This window comes from Panulirus ornatus, chromosome 4 (assembly GCF_036320965.1).
Source record: "Panulirus ornatus isolate Po-2019 chromosome 4, ASM3632096v1, whole genome shotgun sequence".
Taxonomy (NCBI): Eukaryota; Metazoa; Arthropoda; class Malacostraca; order Decapoda; family Palinuridae; genus Panulirus; species Panulirus ornatus.
Genome location: NC_092227.1, coordinates 74461512 through 74476904, shown reverse-complemented (window position 1 = coordinate 74476904; position 15393 = coordinate 74461512). Strand labels below are relative to the sequence as shown.

General features: G+C 41.1%; 1 protein-coding gene across 11 annotated transcripts in view; it reads right to left on the bottom strand.

The window, feature by feature from the left end:
* LOC139745674 (uncharacterized) overlaps positions 1-15393 on the bottom strand; it is a 365941-nt gene that overhangs the window by 56672 nt on the left and 293876 nt on the right. For 7 of the 11 annotated variants that reach the window (XM_071656117.1, XM_071656078.1, XM_071656085.1 and 4 more), the window contains exon 6: positions 3920-4381. The exons of 3 other annotated variants lie outside the window; for them this stretch is intronic. In XM_071656117.1, coding sequence (XP_071512218.1) covers positions 3921-4381 — 461 coding nt within the window. In that variant the 3' untranslated portion in view covers position 3920. Of the gene's footprint in view, positions 1-3919; positions 4382-15393 lie in introns of those variants that run through there. One more of the 11 variants, XM_071656124.1, reaches the window with a different exon arrangement.

Sequence of the window (15393 nt, the reverse complement as noted above, 5' to 3'; positions counted from 1 at the left end):
CCCTCAACTGCCACATTACTCACCTTTGCATTCAAATCACCCAACACTATAACCCGGTCTCGTGCATCAAAACCACTAACACACTCATTCAGCTGCTCCCAAAACACTTGCCTCTCATGATCTTTCTTCTCATGCCCAGGTGCATATGCACCAATAATCATCCATCTCTCTCCATCAACTTTCAGTTTTACCCATATTAATCGAGAATTTACTTTCTTACATTCTATCACATACTTCCACAGCTCCTGTTTCAGGAGTACTGCTACTCCTTCCCTTGCTCTTGTCCTCTCACTAACCCCTGACTTTACTCCCAAGACATTCCCAAACCACTCTTCCCCTTTACCCTTGAGCTTCATTTCACTCAGAGCCAAAACATCCAGGTTCCTTTCCTCAAACATACTACCTATCTCTCCTTTTTTCACATCTTGGGATCTACATTGTTAAATTTTATACTATGGCAATATAAAATATGTTCTCATTTTTTCATCCACCTTCACTTTTATTAGTTCTTTTCATCTTATAATGGGAAACAGAAAATTCAAATGACATACACCTTCTAAAGCCTCTCAAATATTTCTCCTCCACTCCCTTTGTGGATTTGTGTGTTAACTTGAACACGATAATATGGACATGCACTTTTTGGTTTTTACTTATCCTTTACTTTTACATGGACAGTAAGGCCTCTGTCATCTGCAATCTGAGACAAGAAAATGTTCAAACCAATGCATGTTTTCAATTTTGGTAACATTCGGGTATATGAAAAAAATTAGAAAAATAAACAAAATGTGTAAAAACATTTTGAATTACGTGCCTATCATGCCACAGTGATCAGCGTACTCACTACCAGATGTTTTATGGTAATGGTGATTGTTTACCATCTCTCATGTGCTTTCTGGCATAGTGTTGTGTGCTAGTCTTGCACATTTGTGTATTTTGTCCACGATTGATTCCTTTTGAGGAGAGAGGCTCCTCTCTTGCAGTCAGCCATGGCTTGACAGCTTCTCAAAGCAATCTATGTCTTGCATAAAGTACAAGAGGAATGTCTTAAGCCACGGAAAGACAACTGATATGTGCAAGAGGCTGATTAAAGGGGAGTCCAAGGCAGCATGTATGAAGGATTTCACCATCGGCATGATGACAATTTATGGCATTACCAAGTGACAGAAGAGGGTTGAGACATTTAGTTGTGCTTCTATGCTTACACATAAAAGTATTTCCTCTATGTAAAATATTCACTAATATATAAAATATCTTAAAATATGTGTTCAGTAGAAACTGCACTAAAACTTCTGAGAGGATTCGCGAGTGGAATAATCATGGACCAAGTTCCCGCCAAAGGATTAGTCTTGCAGGTACCACCATTGTATATGGATTGGTATTACCTGTGCGATTTGGGTGTACCTGCTAACATGATTTTCTTATGCCCCACTTTTTTTGTGTTTGTAAGCATGGCATCCAAACTTCCATCAACACCTGCTTCTACCCTAAAACCAGCAGTCAAATGAAAGAGAACCTCTCTGACCTTTCAAACGAAGCTAAAAATCTTGAGACACGCTGATGCTGATGAGGGAACATCTGCATAGTAGAAAGTGCACCAAAACTTCAGCAAGGATTGGCAGGTGGAGTAAGCATGCGTCGTGGATGAAGCGAGCCTCATTCCTGCCCATGGATCAGTCTTGCACTTACCACTGTTGTGTATGCATCTTTGCTACTCATGCGATTTGACCATAACCACTAACATGATTTTCCTGCAGCCCACTGTATTTGTCTTTGTTATATGGCACCCAAGCCTCAAACAACATCTTCTTACCTCTGAAACAGCAGTCAAACTAAAGAGAACCTCTCTGACATTAGAAATGAAGCTAGAAATCTCAAAATGCATTGTTGCTGGAAGGGGAGCATGAGCGCATGGGTGTGCTTACACCTGTGGTTTGAAATCACAATTGATCCGTCAAGATTAGAACTATGAAAAAAAATGGCAATTAATAAAATTTAGATGACACATAGCAATAAGATATGGATACAGCTCTACTCACTTTTATAACAAGTATGCTTACGAATTTTCAATACTTTGAATAGAGGGAAAATGAAATGCATAAGAAAAATGAAAATCTTGTAACTTAGTCATCTGTCAGATTCATAACATATGAAAAAGCTAATTGTAATGTTTATCAGCTAAGAATTGGAATGAGTTCTGACCAGCAATTTGACAATCAGAAGATTTTCTGATACTTACTTTTACTATATGAATTGATGAGTTTATTATACAATCTCTTACTTAACAATACAACAGCTTTCTGTAATCATCCACATTTCAGTTTTCTATGTAACAAATTGAATACTTTTGGCATGCAACTTATATTCTCTTTGATTAATTTTCATTCTTATGTACTTATGTTGAACAGCTCTAATATTTACTTTATTCAGTCATTTATTTTTGTTTGTTCTGTCCCTATGTCACATTTTCTTAATTAAAACTTAGGTATGTCAATGCTGAATAACCTTGTGAAAGGAAGGGAACATAGGCTTCACTGGAGGATATTCTATGCACAAGAAAAATAGTTTTTCTGGAAAGTTCTTGGCCCTACACATTTCAATGCTATAGCTTCTGACTGTAACATCTGCCATACCCTAAGTCAGCATCTGGCATAAAAACTAGACAGATTCTGAAAATTATAAAGCTTCAGTTCAGAGCCTAAAATTACTAGGACACTTAATAGAAAAAATCAAATACATGATTTTCAAAGTACAGTTTTCAAATGGATACCAATTTCAACAATTACCCTAGGTTCACATGGTCAGCAATTCAATACTTAACTTTTCTACAGCAGCTGCCCCATGCCCATAACAAAAGTTTCCATTTAAGATAAGGGGGTCTTTATGGAAAATATGGGGAGTATTCCAGAATCCATTGTGGTAATGGCATGATAGGTCTAATATTACCGTCACTGCATAATTGTCAGAACTAATGTTTCAGCTGAGTGTCTATTCCATGGCTAAAGGACTTGTCTGAACAAGTAAATTAGACTTATCAAATGAATTGTATTTTTTCTTTTTCGCTTGCTTGCCTTTCCTGCCAGAGACAAGTACAATCAGGAACTAAGCCTTCATGGAAAAACCCTTTCTTTAAATCTACTTCTACTCCTTTTACAAAGGAAGGAAGAACTTCAATTCCCAACTCCTGCCCATCTTAGTCACATTCTAAGACACACAGGGGATACAAAGGTGTGTTCTTTCTCCCCAATACCCATGGATAAAATAGTAATCATAATGATGAATATTATCAGTACAACCTGAAAACATTGATGGACAACATTACATTAAGGTGTTACCTAAAAGATCACGGATATCACAATCTGCCAGATTTGTTTTCCCCAAACAAAGCAAACTGGGTAACCCCTCAGTAAACTATGATCTAATCCATCTATAAAGCATAAAAACCTTTATATTCTTGCAAACACTCTGGAACATTAATTTGGCCCAAGGTGTGCTTTTGACAGCAAATACTTTGTAGCTGTATGGTGAACAGGTGAATATGACTTTTCCATGATTCAGGTCACAGCTATGGGACACAAGGAGTAACCTGGTGACAGATTTAGGGAACATGTCTTGGAATGTTTAAACATGAAGAGATAAACAATTTTCTGAGGATTATATGATTTTCTCATGGTAGCTTCCAATATGAAAAGGCCATCTTTTATAATTTTCCTAGCTCCTCCAGTGGCAAACCTATCTATAATAAACCTCAGTAGTAAAGTATGGAAAACTAATCTTTCTGAGTTTTGAGCATAATATAATACTGGATCTATATAAAATCCAATCATTCTTATCTAAATCATATCTTCAACCCATATAAAATATACTATCAAATGAGGATCATCCTGTTAATGAACTATATCATCCCAGATTTAACCCTCACCTTAAAAGTAATGCCCCATAAGACAGCGTGGGTAGTGAGCATCGAGGCATCCTATTGTTCCTGAATACCCTGGTAGAGGTGCAGGAATAGGAGCAGGGGAACCATTGGAAGGTCCTGAGGCCCCCTTGGATGGGATGGAGGCTGCTGTTGTATAAGCTTCACACATGTTAGTATCTAAGTTGTCCATAACAGCTGACCCATTGGAAGAAATATCATCCACCTTGCTCGTTACTGATACTTCAAGAGAGGACAATTTAACTACAGGCGACAGTCCTCTCAAGGCATTCTGTTCAGTGCCACAGCATGCTTCAGGTCCACCATGGGGACCCTTTATACATCTTTTACTGCCATTACCATCACCACAATCACCAGTAACAACACCAACATTCGCTCCTACAGGGGCAACAGATGACTGCATTTGTGACTCAGTGCTCCGATTGTTCATGGGAGAATAAGCATGTTCTGAAATGGGAAACTCTAACTTAGAGGTATGTAATCTAGGCATCCTAGTTACTATAACAGAAATAAGTGTATACTGAATTTCTCATATCTCAAATGATTCTAAAAAACTGTACATAATCAATTGACAATACAGAATCAAACAGTACACAAGACCATCTCCCAACCATAACTGTAGAGAAAAATTTATGTGTAAGTTTTCATCTACTATCATGATAAATCAGAGGGATGGCCCATGAACAACCACCCCTGGATGAATGACCCTAGATTGAGAACCTTCCACAATGTATATGATCTGTCCTTCCATCTTATGTTTGTCCATCTGTAATTTTTCCAAAACTTTGTGTAAAGTTCCTGTCATATCAAATTCATTATGGGGGGGGGGAGCAGTATCAAGTAATTCCAATTAATGTTAGTCTTGCTTTAAAGTCTTCTATCAACTAGGGAACAAATTTGTTCTAAGTCAAGAAGGTCCATTCATAAACCTCTAATGTCATAAAGTTACGATGCCAACTGAGTATAAAATGTCAAAGTGACAATAGTGTGCCTTGTATTTGTAAGAAATCATGAAAAAGCATTACATTTGAGCTAAAATTAAATATTTTGAACAACTTAGATTATGGTGAATGAGCAGCAGGCATTAGTAGAACATTTGGCTCACCTCCCATGACTATAAAAACAATAGATAGTAATGTCAAAATGAATATCAAGGGCTTTCCAGCTTTACAAAAAACCAATGGCCATTTTCAGTGAGGATGATCCTCAAGAAGACTGCAGTTCCCCAAGTTTCTAGGCTGATGGCCACTCGCCCTTCCATATCAATCCACTTATGTGAGCAAGATTCATTACCACCCTTCCACCTCAACCCACTTCTCGAAGCACGATTCATTACCACAACTGATAAGCGTTCATATCATCTATAAACTATTTTACATCAAAATAACATTTATGCTTGTACATGTATCATACAGCAGTGTATATCAACTTATTTTGTCCTCAATTATAAAAATCATCTTAGAAAATATTCCTGTGTTACGTCCCAAGAACTATAACTAGCCCTATAAATATATATATATATATATATTTATTTATTTATTATACTTTGTCGCTGTCTCCCGCGTTTGCGAGGTAGCGCAAGGAAACAGATGAAAGAAATGCCCACCCCCCCCCATACACATGTATATACATATGTCCACACACGCAAATATACACACCTACACATTTTTCCATGGTTTACCCCAGACGCTTCACATGCCTTGATTCAGTCCACTGACAGCACGTCAACCCCGGTATACCACATCGCTCCAATTCACTCTATTCCTTGCCCTCCTTTCACCCTCCTGCATGTTCAGGCCCCGATCACACAAAATCTTTTTCACTCCATCTTTCCACCTCCAATTTGGTCTCCCTCTTCTCCTCGTCCCCTCCACCTCCGACACATATATCCTCTTGGTCAATCTTTCCTCACTCATTCTCTCCATGTGCCCAAACCACTTCAAAACACCCTCTTCTGCTCTCTCAACCACGCTCTTTTTATTTCCACACATCTCTCTTACCCTTACGTTACTCACTCGATCAAACCACCTCACACCACACATTGTCCTCAAACATCTCATTTCCAGCACATCCATCCTCCTGCGCACAACTCTATCCATAGCCCACGCCTCGCAACCATACAACATTGTTGGAACCACTATTCCTTCAAACATACCCATTTTTGCTTTCCGAGATAATGTTCTCGACTTCCACACATTCTTCAAGGCCCCCAGAATTTTCGCCCCCTCCCCCACCCTATGATCCACTTCCGCTTCCATGGTTCCATCCGCTGCCAGATCCACTCCCAGATATCTAAAACACTTCACTTCCTCCAGTTTTTCTCCATTCAAACTCACCTCCCAATTGACTTGACCCTCAACCCTACTGTACCTAATAACCTTGCTCTTATTCACATTTACTCTTAACTTTCTTCTTCACACACTTTACCAAACTCAGTCACCAGCTTCTGCAGTTTCTCACATGAATCAGCCACCAGCGCTGTATCATCAGCGAACAACAACTGACTCACTTCCCAAGCTCTCTCATCCCCAACAGACTTCATACTTGCCCCTCTTTCCAAAACTCTTGCATTCACCTCCCTAACAACCCCATCCATAAACAAATTAAACAACCATGGAGACATCACACACCCCTGCCGCAAACCTACATTCACTGAGAACCAATCACTTTCCTCTCTTCCTACACGTACACATGCCTTACATCCTCGATAAAAACTTTTCACTGCTTCTAACAACTTGCCTCCCACACCATATATTCTTAATACCTTCCACAGAGCATCTCTATCAACTCTATCATATGCCTTCTCCAGATCCATAAATGCTACATACAAATCCATTTGCTTTTCTAAGTATTTCTCACATACATTCTTCAAAGCAAACACCTGATCCACACATCCTCTACCACTTCTGAAACCACACTGCTCTTCCCCAATCTGATGCTCTGTACATGCCTTCACCCTCTCAATCAATATCCTCCCATATAATTTACCAGGAATACTCAACAAACTTATACCTCTGTACTTTGAGCACTCACTCTTATCCCCTTTGCCTTTGTACAATGGCACTATGCACGCATTCCGCCAATCCTCAGGCACCTCACCATGAGTCATACATACATTAAATAACCTTACCAACCAGTCAACAATACAGTCACTCCCTTTTTTAATAAATTCCACTGCAATACCATCCAAACCTGCTGCCTTGCCGGCTTTCATCTTCCGCAAAGCTTTTACTACCTCTTCTCTGTTTACCAAATCATTTTCCCTAACCCTCTCACTTTGCACACCACCTCGACCAAAACACCCTATATCTGCCACTCTATCATCAAACACATTCAACAAACCTTCAAAATACTCACTCCATCTCCTTCTCACATCACCACTACTTGTTATCACCTCCCCATTTGCGCCCTTCACTGAAGTTCCCATTTGCTCCCTTGTCTTACGCACTTTATTTACCTCCTTCCAGAACATCTTTTTATTCTCCCTAAAATTTAATGATACTCTCTCACCCCAACTCTCATTTGCCCTTTTTTTCACCTCCTGCACCTTTCTCTTGACCTCCTGTCTCTTTCTTTTATACATCTCCCACTCAATTTCATTTTTTCCCTGCAAAAATCGTCCAAATGCCTCTCTCTTCTCTTTCACTAATACTCTTACTTCTTCATCCCACCACTCACTACCCTTTCTAATCAACCCACCTCCCACTCTTCTCATGCCACAAGCATCTTTTGCGCAATCCATCACAGGTGAGTAATGTGGCAGTTGAGGGAATAATTGGTATACATGGGGTGTTCAGCGTTGTAAATGGAAATGGTGAAGAGCTTGTAGATTTATGTGCTGAAAAAGGACTGATGATTGGGAATACCTGGTTTAAAAAGCGAGATATACATAAGTATACTTATGTAAGTAGGAGAGATGGCCAGAGAGCGTTATTGGATTACGTGTTAATTGACAGGCGCGCGAAAGAGAGACTTTTGGATGTTAATGTGCTGAGAGGTGCAACTGGAGGGATGTCTGATCCTTATCTTGTGGAGGCTAAGGTGAAGATTTGTATGGGTTTTCAGAAAAGAAGAGTGAATGTTGGGGTGAAGAGGGTGGTGAGAGTAAGTGAGCTTGGGAAGGAGACTTGTGTGAGGAAGTACCAGGAGAGACTGAGTACAGAATGGAAAAAGGTGAGAACAATGGAAGTAAGGGGAGTGGGGGAGGAATGGGATGTATTTAGGGAAAATATATATATATATATATATATATATATATATATATATATATATATATATATATATATATATATATATGTAGGTTTGTGGCAGGGGTGTGTGATGTCTCCATGGTTGTTTAATTTGTTTATGGATGGGGTTGTTAGGGAGGTAAATGCAAAGAGTTTTGGAAAGAGGGGCAAGTATGAAGTCTATTGGGGATGAGAGAGCTTGGGAAGTGAGTCAGTTGTTCGCTGATGATACAGCGCTGGTGGCTGATTCATGTGAGAAACAGCAGAAGCTGGTGACTGAGTTTGGTAAAGTGTGTGAAAGAAGAAAGTTAAGAGTAAATGTGAATAAGAGCAAGGTTATTAGGTACAGTAGGGTTGAGGGTCAAGTCAATTGGGAGGTAAGTTTGAATGGAGAAAAACTGGAGGAAGTAAAGTGTTTTAGATATCTGGGAGTGGATCTGGCAGCGGATGGAACCATGGAAGCGGAAGTGGATCATAGGGTGGGGGAGGGGGCGAAAATCCTGGGAGCCTTGAAGAATGTGTGGAAGTCGAGAACATTATCTCGGAAAGCAAAAATGGGTATGTTTGAAGGAATAGTGGTTCCAACAATGTTGTATGGTTGCGAGGCGTGGGCTATGGATAGAGTTGTGCGCAGGAGGATGGATGTGCTGGAAATGAGATGTTTGAGGACAATGTGTGGTGTGAGGTGGTTTGATCGTGTAAGTAACGTAAGGGTACGAGAGATGTGTGGAAATAAAAAGAGCGTGGTTGAGAGAGCAGAAGCGGGTGTTTTGAAATGGTTTGGGCATATGGAGAGAATGAGTGAGGAAAGATTGACCAAGAGGATATATGTGTCGGAGGTGGAGGGAACGAGGAGAAGTGGGAGACCAAATTGGAGGTGGAAAGATGGAGTGAAAAGGATTTTGAGTGATCGGGGCCTGAACATGCAGGAGGGTGAAAGGAGGGCAAGGAATAGAGTGAATTGGAGCGATGTGGTATACAGGGGTTGACGTGCTGTCAGTGGATTGAATCAAGGCATGTGAAGCGTCCGGGGTAAACCATGGAAAGCTGTGTAGGTATGTATATTTGCGTGTGTGGACGTATGTATGTACATGTGTATGGGGGGGGGTTGGGCCATTTCTTTCGTCTGTTTCCTTGCGCTACCTCGCAAACGCGGGAGACAGTGACAAGGTATAAAAAAAAAAAAAAAAAAAATATATATATATATATATATATATATATATATATATATATATATATATATATATTTTCCCTGGGGATAGGGGAGAAAGAATACTTCCAACATATTCCCTGCACATCGTAGAAGCTGACTAAAAGAGGAGGGAGCGGGGGGCTGGAAATCCTCCCATCTCGTTTTTGATTTTCCAAAAGAAGGCAAAGAGAAGGGGGCCAAGAGAGGATATTCCCTCGAGGGCTCAGTCCTCGGTTCTTAACGCTACCTCGCTAATGCGGAAAATGGCGAAAAGTATGAAAAGAAAAAAGAAATACATATACATACATCCTCACCAACCAGTCAACAACACAGTCACCCCCATTTTTAATGAATTCAACAGCAATACCATCCAAACCCGCCACCTTGCCAGCTTTCATCTTCTGCAAAGCTTTCATTACCTCTTCTCTGTTTACCAAACCATTCTCCCTGACCCTCTCACTTCACATACCACCTCAACCAAAACATCCTATATCTGCCACTCTATCATCCGAAACATTCAACAAACCTTCAAAATACTCACTCCATCTCCTCATTTCATCACTACTTGTTGTTATATCCCCATTAGCCCCCTTCACTGATGTTTCCATTTGTTCTCTGGTGTTATGCAATTTATTTACCTCCTTCCAAAACATCTTTTTAATCTCCCTAAAATTTAATGATACTCTCTCACCCCAACTCTCATTTGCCCTCTTTTTCACCTCTTGCCTCTTTCTTTTATACATCTCCCAGTCATTTGCACTATTTCCCTGCACAAGCCATCCAAATGCCTCTCTCTTCTCTTTCACTAACAATCTTACTTCTTCATCCCACCACTCACTACCCTTTCTAATCTACCCACCTCCCACCTTTCTCATTTTTTTCAATTTATTTTTTTTATTTTCTTTTTTTTTTGCTTTGTCGCTGTCTCCCGCATTTGCGAGGTAGCGCAAGGAAACAGACGAAAGAAATGGCCCAACCCACCCCCATACACATGTATATACATACGTCCACACACGCAAATATACATACCTACACAGCTTTCCATGGTTTACCCCAGACGCTTCACATGCCTTGATTCAATCCACTGACAGCACGTCAACCCCGGTATACCACATCGCTCCAATTCACTCTATTCCTTGCCCTCCTTTCACCCTCCTGCATGTTCAGGCCCTGATCACACAAAATCTTTTCACTCCATCTTTCCACCTCCAATTTGGTCTCCCTCTTCTCCTCGTTCCCTCCACCTCCGACACATATATTCTCTTGGTCAATCTTTCCTCACTCATTCTCTCCATGTGCCCGAACCATTTCAAAACACCCTCTTCTGCTCTCTCAACCACGCTCTTTTTATTTCCACCCATCTCTCTTACCCTTACGTTACTTACTCGATCAAACCACCTCACACCACATATTGTCCTCAAACATCTCATTTCCAGCACATCCATCCTCCTGCGCACAACTCTATCCATAGCCCACGCCTCGCAACCATACAACATTGTTGGAACCACTATTCCTTCAAACATACCCATTTTTGCTCTCCGAGATAATGTTCTCGACTTCCACACATTCTTCAAGGCTCCCAGAATTTTCGCCCCCTCCCCCACCCTATGATCCACTTCTGCTTCCATGGTTCCATCCGCTGCCAGATCCACTCCCAGATATCTAAAACACTTCACTTCCTCCAGTTTTTCTCCATTCAAACTCACCTCCCAATTGACTTGACCCTCAACCCTACTGTACCTAATAACCTTGCTCTTATTCACATTTACTCTTAGCTTTCTTCTTTCACACACTTTACCAAACTCAGTCACCAGCTTCTGCAGTTTCTCACATGAATCAGCCACCAGCACTGTATCATCAGCGAACAACAACTGACTCACTTCCCAAGCTCTCTCATCCCCAACAGACTTCATACTTGCCCCTCTTTCCAAAACTCTTGCATTCACCTCCCTAACAACCCCATCCATAAACAAATTAAACAACCATGGAGACATCACACACCCCTGCCTGCAAACCTACATTCACTGAGAACCAATCACTTTCCTCTCTTCCTACACGTACACATGCCTTACATCCTCGATAAAAACTTTTCACTGCTTCTAACAACTTGCCTCCCACACCATATATTCTTAATACCTTCCACAGAGCATCTCTATCAACTCTATCATATGCCTTCTCCAGATCCATAAATGCTACTTACAAATCCATTTGCTTTTCTAAGTATTTCTCACATACATTCTTCAAAGCAAACACCTGATCCACACATCCTCTACCACTTCTGAAACCACACTGCTCTTCCCCAATCTGATGCTCTGTACATGCCTTCACCCTCTCAATCAATATCCTCCCATATAATTTACCAGGAATACTCAACAAACTTATACCTCTGTACTTTGAGCACTCACTCTTATCCCCTTTGCCTTTGTACAATGGCACTATGCACGCGTTCCGCCAATCCTCAGGCACCTCACCGTGAGTCATACATACATTAGATAACCTTACCAACCAGTCAACAATACAGTCACTCCCTTTTTTAATAAATTCCACTGCAATACCATCCAAACCTGCTGCCTTGCCGGCTTTCATCTTCCGCAAAGCTTTTACTACCTCTTCTCTGTTTACCAAATCATTTTCCCTAACCCTCTCACTTTGCACACCACCTCGACCAAAACACCCTATATCTGCCACTCTATCATCAAACACATTCAACAAACCTTCAAAACACTCACTCCATCTCCTTCTCACATCACCACTACTTGTTATCAGCTCTCCCATTTTATTTATCATACTTATTTGGTCTCCTGCATTAGCGAGGTAGCGCAAGGAAACAGATTAAAGAATGGCCCTACCCACCCACATACACATGTATATACATACATGCCCACACATGCACATATATATACCTATACATTTGAACATATACATACATATACATACACAGACATATACATATATACACATGTACATATTCATACTTGCTGCCTTCATCCATTCCCATCGCTACCCTGCTACACGTGAAACAGCAGCCCCCTACCCCCACGTGCAGACGAGGTAGTGCTAGGAAAAGACAACAAAGGCCACATTTGTTCACACTCAGTCTCTTGCTGTCATGTGTAATGCACTGAAACCACAGCTCCCTTTCCACATCCAGGCTCCACAGATCTTTCCATGGTTCACCCCAGACACTTCACATACCCTGGTTCAATCCACTGACAGCACGTCAACCCCGGTATACCACATCGTTCCAATTCACTCTATTCCTTGCATGCCTTTCACCCTACTGTATGTTCAGGCCCTGATCGCTCAAAATATTTTTCACTCCATCCTTCCACCTTCAATTTAGTCTCCCACTTCTCCTCGTTCCCTCCAACTCTAACACATATATCTTCTTTGTCAATCTTTCCTAATTCATTCTCTCCATATGACCAAACCATTTCAATACACCCTCTTCTGCACTCTCAACCACACTCTTTTTATTACCACACATCTCTCTTACCCTTTCATTACTCACTCGATCAAGCCACCTCACACCACATATTGTCCTCAAACATTTCATTTCCAACACATCCACCCTCCTCTACACAACCTTATCTATAGCCCATGCCTCACTACCCTATAACATTGTTGGAACCACTATTCCTTTAAACATACCCATTTTGCTCTAAGATAACGTTCTCACCTTCCACACATTCTTCAACACTCTCAGAACCTTCGCCCCCTCCCCCACCCTTTGACTCACTTCCACTTCCATGGCTCCATCTGCTACCAAATCCACTCCCAGATATCTAAAACACTTCACTTCCTCCAGTTTTTCTCCATTCAAACTTACCTCCCAATTCCCTTGTCCCTCAACCCTACTGAACCTAATACCTTGCTCTTATTCACACTTACTTTCAGCTTTCTTCTTTCACACACTTTACCAAACTCAGTCACCAGTAGATGCAGTTTCTCACTTGAATCAGCCACCAGTGCTGTATCATCAGCAAACAACTGACTCACTTTCCAAGCACTCTCATCCACAACAGACTGCATACTTGCCCCTCTCCCCAAAACTCTTGCATTCACCTCCCTAACAACCCCATCCATAAACAAATTAAACAACCATGGAGACATCATGCACCCTTGCCACAAACTGACACTTACTGGGAACCCATCACTTTCCTCTCTTCCTACTCATACACATGCCTTGCATCCTTGATAAAAACTTTTCACTGCTTCTAGCAACTTACTTCCCACACCATATAATCTTAATACCTTTCACGAAGCATCTCTATCAACTCTATCATAAGCCTTTTCCAGATCCATAAATGCTACATACAAGTCCATCTGTTTTTCTAAGTATTTCTCGCATATATTTTTCAAAGCAAACACCTGATCCACACATCCTCTACCACTTCTGAAACCACAGTGCCCTTCCCTAATCTGATGCTCTGTATATGCCTTTACCCTCTCAATCAATACCCTCCCATATAATTTCCCAGGAATACTCAACAAACTCATACCTCTATAATTTGAACACTTACCTTTAACCCCTTCGCCTTTGTACACTGGCACTATGCATGCATTATGCCAATCTTCAGGCACTTCACCATGAACTATACATACATCGAATGTCCTTACCAACCAGTCAACAACACAGTCACCCCTTTTTTAATAAATTCCAGTGCAATACCATCCAAACCAGCCACCTTTCATCTTATGCAATGCTTTCACTACCTCTTCTTTGTTCACCAGAGGGGGGTAGGGGGTTGTTATTTCATGTGTGGCGGGGTGGCGGCGGGAATGAATAAGGGCAGACAGTATGAATTATGTACATGTGTATAGATGTATATGTCTGTGTGTATATATATATATGTATATGTTGAGATGTATAGGTATGTATATGTGTGTGTGTGGACGTGTATGTGGGTGGGTTGGGCCATTCTTTCGTCTGTTTCCTTGCGCTACCTCGCTAACGCGGGAGACAGCAACAAAGCAAAATAAATAAATATATATATATATATATATATCTTTCTTTCATACTATTCGCCATTTCCCGCATTAGCGAGGTAGCGTTGAGAACAGAGGACTGGGCCCTTGAGGGAATATCCTCACCTGGGCCCCTTCTCTGTTCCCTCTTTTGGAAAATTAAAAAAAAAAAAAAAAAAAAAAAAAAAAAGTGAGAGGGGAGGATTTCCAGCCCCCCGCTCCCTCCCCTTTTAGTCGCCTTCTACGACACGCAGGGAATACGTGGGAAGTATTCTTTCTCCCCTATCCCCAGGGATATATATATATATATATATATATATATATATATATATATATATATATATATATATATATATATATATATTATATTTTATTTTTATTATACTTTGTCGCTGTCTCCCGCGTTTGCGAGGTAGCGCAAGGAAACAGACGAAAGAAATGGCCCAACCCCCCCCCCCATACACATGTATATACATACGTCCACACACGCAAATATACATACCTACACAGCTTTCCATGGTTTACCCCAGACGCTTCACATGCCTTGATTCAATCCACTGACAGCACGTCAACCCCGGTATACCACATCGCTCCAATTCACTCTATTCCTTGCCCTCCTTTCACCCTCCTGCATGTTCAGGCCCCGATCACACAAAATCTTTTTCACTCCATCTTTCCACCTCCAATTTGGTCTCCCTATTCTCCTCGTTCCCTCCACCTCCGACACATATATCCTCTTGGTCAATCTTTCCTCACTCATTCTCTCCATGTGCCCAAACCACTTCAAAACACCCTCTTCTGCTCTCTCAACCACGCTCTTTTTATTTCCACACATCTCTCTTACCCTTACGTTACTCACTCGATCAAACCACCTCACACCACACATTGTCCTCAAACATCTCATTTCCAGCACATCCATCCTTCTGCGCACAACTCTATCCATAGCCCACGCCTCGCAACCATACAACATTGTTGGAACCACTATTCCTTCAAACATACCCATTTTTGCTTTCCGAGATAATGTTCTCGACTTCCACACATTCTTCAAGGCCCCCAGAATTTTCGCCCCC